The sequence below is a fragment of the Monoraphidium neglectum genome (assembly GCF_000611645.1).
Source record: "Monoraphidium neglectum strain SAG 48.87 unplaced genomic scaffold scaffold00591, whole genome shotgun sequence".
In the NCBI taxonomy this organism is placed as follows: Eukaryota; Viridiplantae; Chlorophyta; class Chlorophyceae; order Sphaeropleales; family Selenastraceae; genus Monoraphidium; species Monoraphidium neglectum.
This window is the reverse complement of record NW_014013037.1, coordinates 1-13,497: the sequence shown is the minus strand read 5'-3', so window position 1 is coordinate 13,497 and position 13,497 is coordinate 1. Positions and strand designations below refer to the sequence as shown.

The 13,497-nt window shown below is 64.1% G+C and overlaps 3 protein-coding genes across 3 annotated transcripts in view; 2 read left to right on the top strand and 1 right to left on the bottom strand.

The window, feature by feature from the left end:
* MNEG_4306 (hypothetical protein) overlaps positions 1–1,446 on the top strand; it is a gene marked incomplete at both ends in the record, with an annotated part of 3,132 nt that extends 1,686 nt beyond the window's left edge. The window contains 5 exons of the mRNA XM_014047217.1: positions 17–119; positions 346–494; positions 699–773; positions 1,040–1,114; positions 1,387–1,446. Of these exons, the coding sequence (XP_013902671.1) occupies positions 17–119; positions 346–494; positions 699–773; positions 1,040–1,114; positions 1,387–1,446 (462 nt within the window). The remainder of the gene's footprint in view (positions 1–16; positions 120–345; positions 495–698; positions 774–1,039; positions 1,115–1,386) is intronic.
* Positions 1,447–3,485: 2,039 nt separating this feature from the next.
* Positions 3,486–5,747, top strand: MNEG_4305 (hypothetical protein; the record flags this gene model as incomplete). The annotated part of the gene is made up of 5 exons (XM_014047216.1): positions 3,486–3,914; positions 4,300–4,626; positions 4,863–5,097; positions 5,423–5,469; positions 5,718–5,747. The coding sequence occupies 5 exons, from the start codon at positions 3,486–3,488 to the stop codon at positions 5,745–5,747; spliced, it is 1,068 nt and encodes a 355-aa protein (XP_013902670.1).
* A 1,305-nt stretch (positions 5,748–7,052) lies between these two features.
* On the bottom strand, positions 7,053–12,107 carry MNEG_4304 (hypothetical protein; the record flags this gene model as incomplete). The annotated part of the gene is made up of 13 exons (XM_014047215.1): positions 7,053–7,269; positions 7,507–7,531; positions 7,824–8,016; positions 8,256–8,357; positions 8,620–8,691; positions 9,018–9,171; positions 9,540–9,599; positions 9,859–9,911; positions 10,130–10,275; positions 10,718–10,931; positions 11,166–11,275; positions 11,531–11,670; positions 12,046–12,107. The coding sequence occupies 13 exons, from the start codon at positions 12,105–12,107 to the stop codon at positions 7,053–7,055; spliced, it is 1,548 nt and encodes a 515-aa protein (XP_013902669.1).
* Positions 12,108–13,497: the final 1,390 nt, after the last annotated feature.

Below are 13,497 nucleotides of genomic sequence, written 5' to 3'. Positions count from 1 at the left end.
TGCCCTCTGCACCCAGGTGCGAATCGTCACTGACCCCAGCTCTGCGGCCATCAAGCTGGTGGTGCTCAAGACGGCCTACCCTGGCGCTGACCTGGCGAAGATCCTGCAGGAGAAGCCGGGTGGGCGGGGTCTGCGCGTGCCTGCCTCTCTTGATTGGCGGAGGGGAGGGGAAGTGAGGAGCGACGGGTGCACCACATGCACGCGCACGCAATGCACATGCATACCGACACATTCAGGTGCAGGCGTAATTGCGTGCACGTTTGCACACACAAGCACGCGCGCATACACACACACACATATTCACACACACGTCATATAACATGCACACGCCCCGCCCTCCCCCAGGCCTGCTGCTGCAGGACGTGTCGGTCCTGGAGTCCAACGCGCGGCAGGTGCACAGCCTGCTGGAGGGCGCCAGGGACAGAGACGCCCTGCTGACCGCGCTGCCGCTGCTGCTGGAGCCCCGCACCCTCATCTCGGTCCTCATCACTGTGGTGCGCGCGTGTGCGGCATCCGCGCCCACCATGCTGTGTCGGCCAGTGACATCATGGCTCATGCTACTTTGTCGCGATAATCTTGAATTGCGAGCCAATAAACGCGTTTCCCCCCCTGCCTGAACCCCCACCCAAAGGGCTTTGCGTTACACAGCAGCCCCCCCGCTCCTTCGCCCCCCATCCGCTTGCCCCACCAAACCCCAGGAGAAGTGGTATTTCAAGAAAAAGGACCCCATAGCCGTGCTGGAGGCCGACCCAGACCTCATACGCCGCGCTGAGGTGCGCCTGCGCCTGAGGGGTGCGGACTCGAGTCACCCTGACCTACAGTAATTACGCACCTGCATGCCGTACGATGCCCTGTCAAGCGGCGCCTCCTGGGCCAAGCTGGTTTGATCCCCCGCGGCCTGCATGAGCCAGTTGCAACCCCCACCTCCACACATTAACAAGCTTTTTTTTCCATCCTGACCTCCTTGCCCCCGCCTTTTCCCGCCTCGACCCCCAGCCTCACCCTCCTCAACCCCTGCCCCCCCCCCAACCCGTTGCAGGCGTGCGACGTGCCCCTTGAGCCGGTGTACATAAACGAGGACGGCAGCTGGATGGCCCCCAGCCTCAACTATAAGGTGGACCGCAGAGCCGCACGGCTTGCTGGGGCGGTCGGACGGCTAAATCAGCGCCTTGGCTCACAACAGCCAAGCATGCACTTTCCTGGCCTGCAGGATAGGGCAGCCTGTTGCTTGGGTCGGCCGGCGCAGCCGGAATCGTGCAGCGCAGGATTCTCGTTGAGGGCAGTCGCCCTGCAGTGTCCGTTGCGGGGTGAGGTGCTTTGTCCAACAGACTGCTTGCCAGTGCCGCTCATCTGCCCCCTTTGCGGCTGCCCTGATCGCCTCCTCAGGAGAAGCGCACCGACTGGCAAGCCTACATTGACCGCACGGTCTACAAGCAAAAGGACTGAAAACGTGTTGATTATAAATCTGCCGGTTCGTGGCTTCTAGGCAACAGTGTGCCCAGGAGTGGGGGGTCCTGTAAGGAATAACATTATGTGCAGTGGTTGACGCAGCGTGCAGGCGCCACATTCTGGTGCCAGTGGCTGGCCGGGGCCCGAGCCCCGCAGACAATGTTTTTTGCTTCACACGCACGTTGTGTCCCCGCTGATGGCGCATCTTGGCCCAGAGGCCGACCCACAATATGCTTGCATGATGGCTTCACTATTGTCCCTCTGGGGTGTACAACAGGCCTTGCGTGACGTGAATACACCAAGCTCGGCTGCCTTGCTTCCGGTAACAGCATAATGAGCCCTGCGCACCAGCAGAGTGGTTACGACACGCAAGCCGTGTGCTGGGTGGTGCACCCTGCCAGCGAGCCAGTTGTCAGGCAGCGAGGAAAACGCTGCCATTGCATTGACACCCACCCCTGCTGCCTGTGCAGAATGATGTGCAATCTGCTGCATGCCATCTTTGAACGCCGCCTCTTTCATGTGTGCAGCAGCGGCGGTTGCTTGATCAACCACGTGCTTCATGGAGGCTGGATGGCGTGTCAGCGCCACTGTTGTACCGCTCCCCAGCAGCCGCGGAGTTGGCCACCAGCGCAGGTGGCGCACAGGCTGCACTCACATGATCATACCCGCACCACGACTGGACCCAAAAACCGGCGCCACCGTGCGCACAGAAAGGACGCAGCTCGAGGATGCCCACAGCAGTCTGGACAACATTGTACAGTATCAGTAAGCTTCACCACTCATATGCCTTCTGCGCCAGCCTCCCGAACAGCTCCTGAACGATGAAATTCACAGCGACAGCTGTGGGCAGGGTAACTCGAAGCGTGTCTTGCCATCGGCCGGTTCATTGCATTCAAAAAGTTGTCGGCGATACCTTCTTACAAGGCGTACATTCCTGCAACCCAACTGGGCCACGGCGAGATCCACAGCGTCGGGTAGCGCGAGTGGTGGCTTGAAGGACGCGGATGCATGTCTGTACGCCAAAGAAATCGAGTGTGGGTGCTCTTCCTGCTTGTGTCCACAACCACAGGTGTGTGCACCGAACGGGAAGTCCGGGGGCGAAGGCCGCAGGGATGGGTCGCACGCGGTGCTGACGCCGAGTCTTGATTGTCAACTACACACTGGTGACGCAGGTACTGCCGAGCGGGACTGCAGCGCGGGCTGTCCGCTGACTCCTGAGTCGCACCCAAAAAGCGGCGTGGCAGGTCCTGTCTGCGGCGCCAATGGCGTTACGTTCATCAATCAATGCGTCGCCGAGTGCTCGGGCCGCACAACTGTAGCCTATGATGGACCCTGTGCAGTGGTTGGCCGCGGCGGTGCGGCGGCAGCCGCAGGCGCACCCTACGGGGCGGCGATTGCAGCCGCGTCAGTGCCGCCGTCGCCGCCGTCCATCTCTGCGACCGCCTGGGACCCTATCGCGCGCTTCCTAGCAATCGATGGCAGCAGTGGAGCCGCAGCTCTTGCGGGGGGCAGCGTCGCGCCCCGCCTCGTCAGCGCCAAAGCCATGAGGCGTTTTGCAGACGAGGGTATGGTCCTGGTTGGCCCGGCCAGCCTGGCGAACTTCCAGCCCACAAAGCCTGCAGATGACCCAAGCGGCATGTGGGTGTTTATGTGTGTGATCGTGCGTGTGGGTGCGAGAAAGCGTGTGTGTGAGAGTGAGAGAGACTGTTATGGTGTAATCGTGCGCAAGTGTGTGTGAGAGAGCGTGTGTGTGTGAGTGAGTGAGAGAGGGAGAGAGAGAGAGAGAGAGGGAGAGAGTGTGTGTGTTTGTGTGTGTGTGTGTGTGTGTGTGAGTGTGAGTGTGAGTGTGTGTGTGTAAGTCTGCGGCACCCGTGCTTGCACGCAGGTGCATGCACATGTGAGTGCAGACACGTAGCACCCACACTTGATGCAGCTGCCATGCACAACGCGCGCCAACGGCCCGCCCAACACGCGCTGTTCTGCCCCCCCACCCTGCTGCCTATCTCAGCCCGCTCTCGCCCGGCCAGCGCGCGAAGATGGACTTCCGCACTGTGCGGGTGCTGCCTGGAGAGGGGCTGGTGTATGCCTCGTCCGAGCCCTTCCGTGTCTCCGCCAAGGATGACGCCGTGTCAATGGTGATGCCCTCGCGGCCAGGGTCAAGCCCCAGCAACCCCAGCAGCGGCGACAGCAGCAGCGGCAGCGGTGGCGGCGGCGGTGGCGGCGGCGGCGGTGGCGGCCGCAGCGCGAGCGCGGCATCAAGCGCCGCCACACCGCAGGCAGATGGGTTGACGGCCGCAGGCGGTGCAACCATCGTGCTGGACATGCCCGGCTGGCGGCGCGTCACCCAGGCGGCGCCCGGCCTGCCCCTGACAGCCATAGGGATGATCAGCGGCTACTGGAGCGTCTCGGGGGCGCTGCTGTGCACGGGAACGCTGATAGGCCGGCACGCCGTGGTCACGGCAGCGGTGAGTGACGGATCGGAGCAGCAGGGATGGCACTGCTCAAGAGGGCTGGGAGGCGGGGCCGGCGGGCTGGCGGACCAGGCAGCAAACTGGGCCCGGCTGGTAGGCGCCTGTCACGGCGGCCGCTGTCCTGGGCTGCAACCGTGCGTCTGGCGTCAGACAAGCTCAGATGCGTGCTTGCGACCAGTTTGCACTGCATAGCTTAGTCAACATCGTTGGTCTGCTCACTTGTGTTGGTGTTGCAGGTCTAATTGCTTCTCTGCGGATCACCGGCAAATACGAATCAATGCATCTGTTCAGCCCACCCACCAAGCAACCAACCAACAAAACAAACACCCACCACCAATCAACCAACCGCCAACCATCCTACCACTCGCCGAACCCGCAGCACTGCGTCTACAGCCGGGCGGACAAGGCGTCCCTCTACGCCGCCGACTTCATCCCCCACTCCTACTGCAACTCCACCGCGCCCTGCGCCGGCGAGTTCGTTCGGCCCTTCGGCTCCTCTCCGGTCTACTCATACGACTTTTTGACCGGCTGGCGCACCAGATCGCTGGGCGGCGCGTGGTCCTCAGACATGGCTGTCATCACGCTGTCCAAGGATATGGGCGGCGCTGCGGGGACGATGGGGTTTGCGTACAGCAAGAAGGGCTTCGCCGGGCCGGTCGGCGCGGCCGGGTACCCAGCGGAGCTCTTTGGCGAGTCGACCATAAACGTGAGGGCGGGCTCGCGGGCGGGGACGCGCACGCCGGGCCCGGCGGCGGCGCCTGCAGGCTCCGGGCTGTGCCACCGCGGCAGGTAGCGAGGAGAGGGCGCTGCCGTGGAACTTCGCTGCCGTTTTTTTTGTTCGAGTTTGAGCAGGGGACTAATCCCCCCCTGAACACGCGGCATGAGTGCATTCTGGCTGCTGTGTCCGCACAAGTCGAGCCTCTCACTCAAACGCACCCGCAGGGTGACCTGTACACGCTTGCCGGGAACTGCAGCGTCAAAGACACCTCCGGCTCCAACAGCCGCCTCGACTTCCGAATGTGGCCCACCCCGAAGCGCAACCCCTGCTTCACCGGCTGCGCCATCAGCCACGGCGGCCAGAGCGGGCAGCCCGCGTTTTCCCGGGATGCGGACGGCTCTTACGTAATCCACGGCGTCCTGTCGCGGGGGCCGCCGCAGACCAAGTGCCGCGGCTATGGTGAGGCCCCGCAGCGGAGGGGCCTCTCGTCTGGGCCTTCACCGTTGTCGCAGCGCCGCCGCCGACTCGCGCGCAACCTGCCTGCTTGCGCGCTCGCCTGGGCGCCTGCCTTTGCGAGCGCCTGCCTTTGGTATATGCGTGCACGGCCTCCACGCCTCGCAAGCCGGGCCAGGGCGGATTAATGAAGCACGCTGTATGTTACGCCCAAGCCTGGGACGCCCCCTACGCAGGCGCGCTGTGACTGTCTCCTACCTGTTTGTGTTTGAACCAATTTTGAACCGACCCCCTTGACAAATTTTGCCTGGCCCCCCAACACAATCCACAGACATCTACACCCAGATCAGCCCCGAGACCTTCAAGTTGTTGTCAAAGGTGAGGCCCCCCCTGAGACAGAGCAGCCACAGCAGCCGCTTGCCGCAGCAAGGGCTCGACCATGCGGCACCACCGGCATCACCACCGCCGCCGGGCGCGCCGCGGCTGTGTGTGCACAAGCACCATCGGTCTGGAGGCAGCACCCCTCGGAGCCACCTGCTATGAGCATGCTGCGCAGCCGTGAAGCAATTCGCACTTCTTCACGACCCAAGTATTAATTTCCTTATGTTATGCCCCCAACTTTGCAGTACGTTAACTGGTCGCCTCCCACCAACTGAAGATCGCGACAGCTCGCCATCCCCCGCTGTGGGGCTGCTGATTGCGCTGGGGAAACCCTGCCGCCTCCCTTGCTCCATTCGCGCTCTTGCTGGATGCGCAATCTGTCCTGGAAACGGGATCATCTGTCCCTGGGATTCTGCAATCATGCCAGCGCGCGGCGCCCCCGTGCGCCCTTCAAGGACTGAGCCACAAGGGGTTTGGGGCTTGAAAAAACGCTTTGTGCTTGGGGCACGTTGATTGATCGTGCTGGGTGACGGTTTCTGCTGCCCGCATGCCCACACATGACGACACAACCTGCACCAGGCCGCCTGGAAGGGGCGCCTGCTCGAGCCGCTGGGACTTGCAACCATAGTCTTGCATTTGTCGCGCGGGATGGGCTGCCTTACACGCAGGCCTGCGACTATCTAGAAGCAACTTTTCGGGTCTATTTGCCAGTCCTCCAAACACATGTCTGGTGCCGTACTCGGGCCGCCCGGCCGCCAGTGTTGCTGAAAAGGCAATGCAAAGCGACGTTGGTCCCTTCACCAGCTCTCATGCACATGTCTGACGCCGCACATCCTGCTGTTCCCATGCCGTTGTTGGACGCACACGGCGCTGTTGGTCAGCCGCCACCTCAATGCACGAGGCTTGCACTCGAACGCTCTTCAACGCTTTTCAGTACCCCCAGGGCCCAAACCAATGTTCGCCAACAGATGCCGTGCCCACTGTTGCACACGCAGTCCTACTCATTGCCCATTGCGGGCGTGCTCACTTGACAACCCCCAAGCATCCGGAAATCACTGCCGTAAATCACCTGTAGCCGTTAATTGAATCATCTGCAGATGCAGGGCAGCAGGACACTCTGGAAATAAACAACATACTCCAGCCCCCCCCCCCTCCGGGGCGCTGTCACCCTGACCAAGGATCTCGGCCCTATGGAAAACACAGCAGGGGCCAGCTCAACTCTTACAACGGTAGTCAAGTCGAAAGGAAGATTGAGGCAAGCACAGGGTCTGTGCAGGATCTACAGGCAGGAGGCGCTAAACGCAGCCGCCGCCGTGGAGACATCACAAAGGCATGAAACCTCAAGACCGGAACAATCTGGCAGTCCCTGGCAGCCTCCCTTTGCAGTTGCGGCAGGAGGAGCGCGGCAGCCCCCCCAGACAGTCCCAACAACGCCACCTGATGCAGACGCCTACTGGCGGCGGGGCGCGCGCAATTCCACTTGCAACCACCGCTCCCTCATCAGATGCGCCGCTTGCCCGTGGCGGCAAGCGCCTGCACCCTCCTGCAACGGCAGCGGTGGTTCCGCCGCGGCCGCGGACTCAGCCGCGGTGGACGCTCGGGGACGGGTACGGGCGCGGCGCCGCCGGCGGGCCCGCGGCGGCCCCGGTCTCTGCGGCGTACGCGTAGGCCGCGTCCGGCTGCTCCACGATGGCCCCGGGGGCCTTGTGCCAGGGCGCGTCGGGGCGGTCAAACACGGCGTGGACGTCGGAGCGGGTGACGGCCGAGGCGTCGCGGTCCATGGCCCAGGCGACGTAGCTGGGGGGTGGGGCGGAGCGGTGGGGGTTTTGGGATTGGAGGTTAACGTGTGAGGTGGGATAGGCAGGGTGGCGGAGGGTGGTGGTGCATGTTGCTGGGAGTGTGCAAGGTGGACGCCGGGCAGACAACGGGCAGGAGAACGGGGGGCGGCAGGATGGTGAGAGGGGGGGCGGGCGGGCGAGGCGCGGAGGTGCCAAAGTGCCGGCGGCGGCGGCGCTGAGGGCTGCGGTAACTCACGTTGCCTCCACCATGTTCAGCAGCACTGAAGGGGAGGGGTGGTGGGGTGTTTGGGGGGTTTGGCGGTGGGGATGAGTGGGGGATGAGAGAGGCTCGCAACCACATGAGAGGCGCGGAGGGCAAGTCAAATCCCCCCTGATTGTGAGCGGTCACACCAACCGTGCAGCCTCCAAACAAGCACGCATGATTTCCTCAGCTGCAAGAGATGAGACAAGCAGCCGAAGTGCAGCCGAGGAACAGCGCGAGACACCCTTGGGGCAGCAACACCAGGGCCCCAAGCCCGCCCCGTCGCACCGCCTCCGCCACGCCCCGCTCACCGCCGTTGAGGAAGGCGAGCGTCACCAGGGCGCACACGCCCGACAGCGCGCCCACCACCGCCCCGCTGGCGACGGCCGCCTGGCCGCCACCCCAGTAGGCCGACGACGCCGCGAATGACAGGATGCCCCAGGCCACGGCCATCATGGCCGCGGAGCTCTGCAGGATGAAGCCCGGCAGGAACCACACGCCGACCTGGGGGGGGGGGGGCGGGAGCGGGAGGGGCCGCCAGTGGAAGGCGAGGGGGCACGTGAGAGCGCATGGAGGTTGCCGGCCTTAGCGGGGCTGTTGGGCGGGCTCGAAGCGATCACGAATGCAGTAGAAGCTTGTAACGAATGACGGGCCTGTTTCGTGCACCGCCTGGCGGGAGGCGAGCATGAGGAGGCCCGCAGGCGGGCGGCAGGCGGGCAGGCGGGCGCGTAATGCGCGCGCACCGTGTCCAGGGCGTTGCGTGAGAGCAGGTTGACGATGCCGTGGCAGGCGTCCATGAAGGCCTCCCCCGTGATGGCGGCGCGCACCACACCAAACTTGGTCACCTGCCGGGGCGGCGCGAGGGCGTCGAAACGGGGCCTGAGGGATGGGCTCTTCGGCATCGGGTTTTAACAGCGGAGAACCACACCGTTTGTGTGCATGGCAGCACGCGGGCGCGCAGATCACTGTTGCGCTGACGCGGGGCTCTGCGCGCCAGAGCCCTGGGCCCTGCAATGTGGCAGTGGCCCGCGGCGCACCCCTCCCAGCAACACAGGATCCCTGCACGCGCTGCCGGGTGGCGCTGCGGCCAAGGCGGGCGCGGCCCACCGCCTCGAAGAGTGCGTAGATGAAGTCGAGGCATGACGTCAGCAGCAGCGCGCAGAAGTTGCCCTCGTTGTCCTGCGGTCGTCGCGGTTAACGGTTGGTGGGGCGCGGCGGCGTTGTTGGGCAGGACTATGCGCGACGGAGGGGGCGCGAGCTGGAGGGTGTCGCCCGCCCCTTGATTTGCACGCGCTGTGGTCACACATACCAGAGCCTGGTCAACAACGCACCACAGATCTGTCGAGCAAAATCAAGAACCCCGCCAGACCATCCACCTCACCGCCATTTGCAGCCCATACTCATCAGATGCTACGGTGCGCCCAAAAACCCCCGAAAACAAAGCATGAGCCAGCGCGCCTGCGACACATTGAGCGCCTATATTCCCTCCCCACACAGAAGCACACCTGGCGTATCTTGTCCAGCGCCGCGCGCGCGTACTGGATGAGCGTCAGCAGCCAGCTGGCCAGCGCCAGGCTGCCGAAAGACGCCCCCAGGGCGTGGCGCGCGCTGCGCAGCGTCGCGCGCTTGGGGGCGCCCGCCGCCACAGGGGCGAAGTACCTGTTTGTTTTGGGATGAAAAGGAAGAGTCAAAATTAGGGGGGAAAGTGTGGGCTTTCGGGTTGAGAACGAGGGGAGAGTACACGTAAACCTGGTCACCAGAGGGGACCCTGGACAGGTTGGGTCGTGAACATGTTCGTGTACAGCCGAGGAGGCGGCCCCCTGACGCCCGACATGGCCAGCCGCGCTGATTTTGGGCAGGCCCGCCGCCACGCGCAGCCGCCCGCTGTTCCGCTTGGCAAAGGCACGCGGGGGGTGGGCGGGGGAAGGGGGACGGGGAGGGCAGCATGCGGCCGCGCGCGGCGGGCGGCGAGCGGGGTCGCCAAACGGCCGGCACTCTGCCTGCTGTGGGGCGCGCAATGAACGCACCACTGAGCGGTGGCGCCGGCGATGGTGTAGAGCTTCACGGTGAACACCAGCAGGGTGGTCCTGGGGTGACACAGGGTGACGGGTGGGCGGCCGGCGGTCACGAGGAGGGGGGGTGCGGTCAAAAGTGGCGGGCAGAGCCGGTGTGGTGGGCATGCGCCGGGTAATGAGAAATAGACGCAAACAAAAGCTTCTGCACCAGCCACTGGGCTGTGGCGGCTGCCACGAATAGGTCAAGGTAGCCGTTGCAGGGTGACCGTACGGACTCGCCCCCTCCACTGAGCAACACAAAATATTGATGCGATGACGTGGCAGCACTCACCACGTGGTGACGAGGGCAGCGTAAGCCAGGTACCCAGGAACCCACGAGTCAACCTTTAGTCAAACGTGCAGCAGGCAGGGGGGTTTGAGGGTCGGTCACGACGGGCGTTCCAAAGACGCGCTGACTGAGCAGCTCACAGACTCCTGCGCAGACCTGCGATTCAGGTCCCCCATCCACATGGGTCACAACTGCACTCGTGATTTATTCTGCTCCAACCGCAGGACCGGCAGTTGCATGTGTTCGTGGCTGCAGCCCCCCTGCCTGCCCCCACCTGCCACGTGCAGCAGACCACCTCGTGCCCGTCCGCCCCCAGGCACTGCCCGGCGTCGATGCTGGCGCGAGAGGGGTTGGGGATGACGTGGCCGTTGGTGAAGGCGAGCAGCATCATGCCGCCCAGGGGCACCAGCACCAGCACGCCTGCGGCGGGACGGCGGGAAGTCAGACGCCGGGTGGGTTGGGGGAGGGGAGAGTATGATAGTGATGTGCTCACGTCCGCCACTCACTAATATTGGCGTCGACGGCAAGGTGCCCAGAAGAGCGCCGAAAGCTTCGAGGGGCCGCTCCCGCCTCTGCAGCCCAAGAAAACGGGCACGCGCACGCACACACACACACACACACACACACACACACACACACACACAAACACACACAAACACACAGTGCTCGCCGGGGCGCGCTGGCGGCATAATTAACCGCAATGCCCTGCCCTGCCCAGCCCAGCCCAAATTGCGTTTCAAAAGTCGGGGTTCAGGATTCAAGGCCTGCTGCTGCCAACACGGCGTCAGCAGCACCGCAATACAGCAGGGACGACCGGCTCAAGGGCTTGGGAGGCGGGCCGAGAGGCTGCAGGGACACCCACCGAGGAGCTGCAGGAGCAGCGCGGCCACGATGATGCCCGGCTGGTCGGCCAGCGCGTGAACGCTGATGGACAGCAGCCGCGCCACCAGCACCAGCTGCGACCGGTACAACCACACAGTGAACGCCAGCGCGGCCGCCAGCAGAGCAAACGGCACGCCGGCGGCGGGGGCGCCGGAGAGGAAGGCGGCGACGGCGATGCCGGCGGGGATGGCGACCTGCGGGGGGTGCGGGCGCGGGGGCCGGGGTTGGCGAATCTCGGCTCACGCAGGTTGCTGGCGTCGAAGGACAAGGCCCGCCCCTTAAAACAGGTGTGCGTATACATCCAGCCCAGCAATGGCGCTCCCTCTGATGGATTCAGCCAAAATGAGACATCATGCCTGACTCCGCTGGTGCTATGGCACAGCCTCCCCCCACCCCCCAACAACTACTGCTGAGGCGGCGTCGCCCACCTGCAACCCGACCGCGAAGTGCACCATCCCGACGGACGAGCGCTTGAACAGCCACAGGGACAGCAGCGCCAGCAGCACGCCGCCGCCGATGCTCACGCCAGTGCAGAGGCCTGGGTTCGGAGGCATCGAGGGTGCAGGAGGCAGTGTGAGAGCGCGGGTCGCGGCCGGCCGGCGCCGCCGCCCCCGCGGTCCCTGCACGAGCGTCACCTACCGGCCGCCTCTCATCGCACCGGCGCCCGTGCTGCATCCGCAGCGCAAACACCCAGCCGCGCCTCGCGCCGCTGATTGCGATTACGGTCGGCACACAGCACATCAAGGTCGGCGAGGAGGGGTCGTGCGGGCGTTGCATGCAGTGGCGCGCCCACCTGCCGCCTGCAGGAAGTAGGTGGGCTTCACATCGTCGCCCTCGTCCCTCAGCAGGCGCCGCCCGTGGGGGCCCACGGCGGGGCAGTGGTCCGCGTCGGATAGGTATGAAGGGGAGATGAGGGTCGGGAAATCGGGGTTCCTGGAAGAGGGGATTTTTTTGTCATGGAGAGGGGTGCGGCAATGAAGAGAGAGAGCAGCCGTCGCCGGCAGGGCGGGAACGCAAGCCATGCCTGCCCCTCAACGCCGCCGCGGGCCTCGGGCATCCGCGTTGTGGATTATCGGGGTGTATGCGCTGTCAGTGCTGCCCGTGCGGCGAGTTTGTCATTGACGAGGGTTGCATCAAGCGGCGTGCGCCGGAAACGTGTCGTCATCGGAAGCCCCGCGGCGCCGCGCCGCTCTTGCTCGCCTGTGGATGCCGGCATACACAGCACCAGCCACGGCCACTCCAATTGAAATGAGCCAGAGGAATGCCCAGACGCGGTCCCTGGACGGCCGATCGCTGTCCCTTGCGTACAGGCTGTTTGTCTGAAGCAGTGGCTCCGAGGAGAGTGCCTCATCTTCGGGTGAGCGCCCCATATCTGATACTGTAGCTGTGACAGGAGGGGGCTGCTAGGCGTGCCGGACTGATAGGGGATCTAGCGGAACCTTGTGCAGCGCTGCCCGGACAGTTCAACAGAAGCCGGCAATGTTCAGCGTGGCAAACGTTTTGTGACAAGCGATATCGCGCTGCAGATGACTGCCAAGCACAATGGCATGCATGCGCCGCCGCGACAGGTGGCACGAGGGTCACGTGCGTGTCAGCAGAGCACCTGGCGGGCATCCGCGCCTGGGTGGGCGCGAGTGCTCGTAAGCAGGCATGGAGCAGTTTCTTTGAAGCCTCTTGTCGATGTGCGAGGCCTGTTAGAAGGGATTCCTCCATACGCTGTGGACGGAGCACCAGTGCAGCGCATGCAATGCTGTTGGAATAGTGCCCCGGGGTTCCTTCACCCGCTGTGGGTGGAGCACCAGAGCAGCGCGTGCAATGCTGTTGGAATAGTCCCCCGGGCTCCAGGGAGGGTCAACCCCACAGTGATGAGCAGGTGCGGCTGCGGCGGCGTCAAAGCCACACCCAACAGGCTCCCAGGACTCAACTTCACCGTCATCTAATCTGGTGTCCTATCAGGGTGGTGTTTTGCTGCTCGCGACGCAATCTTTAGCATTGTTGAAGGCCCGCCTGCCGCCAACAGCATGACTCAGAACTCACCCACACCAAGTTACACCACCCCCTGACGGTCAAAGAAGAACCACAATCAATCATTTTGTGTCGCGCGGCAAATTTTGTTGCAAAGCCAAGGCGGGGGAGGGACCTGTGCAGCCGCAACCTTGTGTATTGGAGAACAAGAGAGTGCAGAACAATGACAAACCAGTTGCAATGTAGACAACAGTCACAGCAGCAGCGCCTGCGCCCACTGCTGGAGACGGCGGTGGCTGCGGCCCAACGCGGTGGGACGGGGGCCGCTCGCCGGCTGGGTTCGCACCCAACGGGGCGGCGTGCCCAGCCACGCAGCAGAACGTTGCAAAGCTGCGCCCGGGCGCGCGCACGCCGCAGCCACCGCCTGAAAGCGAGCATGCCGCGGGGTGCGAGCCCCGCCGGCAGCTGCTTCCTCCTCAGTGACCTCCACAGTGGGCCGCTCGCGAAAAGGTCGCATGCAGAGATATGTAAGAAGGGGCGACCCCCGCGTGTGATTGAGTGTGGGCAAACTTGAAAGGCAGCCCCGCCCGTTCCATGCAGCTTGTGCATTCATGCTTGTGCGCCCCTGCGAGCCCTCGCATCCCCAATCGCAACGGGAGATTGTCGTTTGCCACCACGCAATCAATCACATTCGAACCGTTTTTTCAAGCCACCTGCAGCACGCGGTTAGCGTGGCAGGTCTGGCAAAGGGCTGTCACCGACAGAACCTTGCCCAACTGATGCCCGCACTCCGAC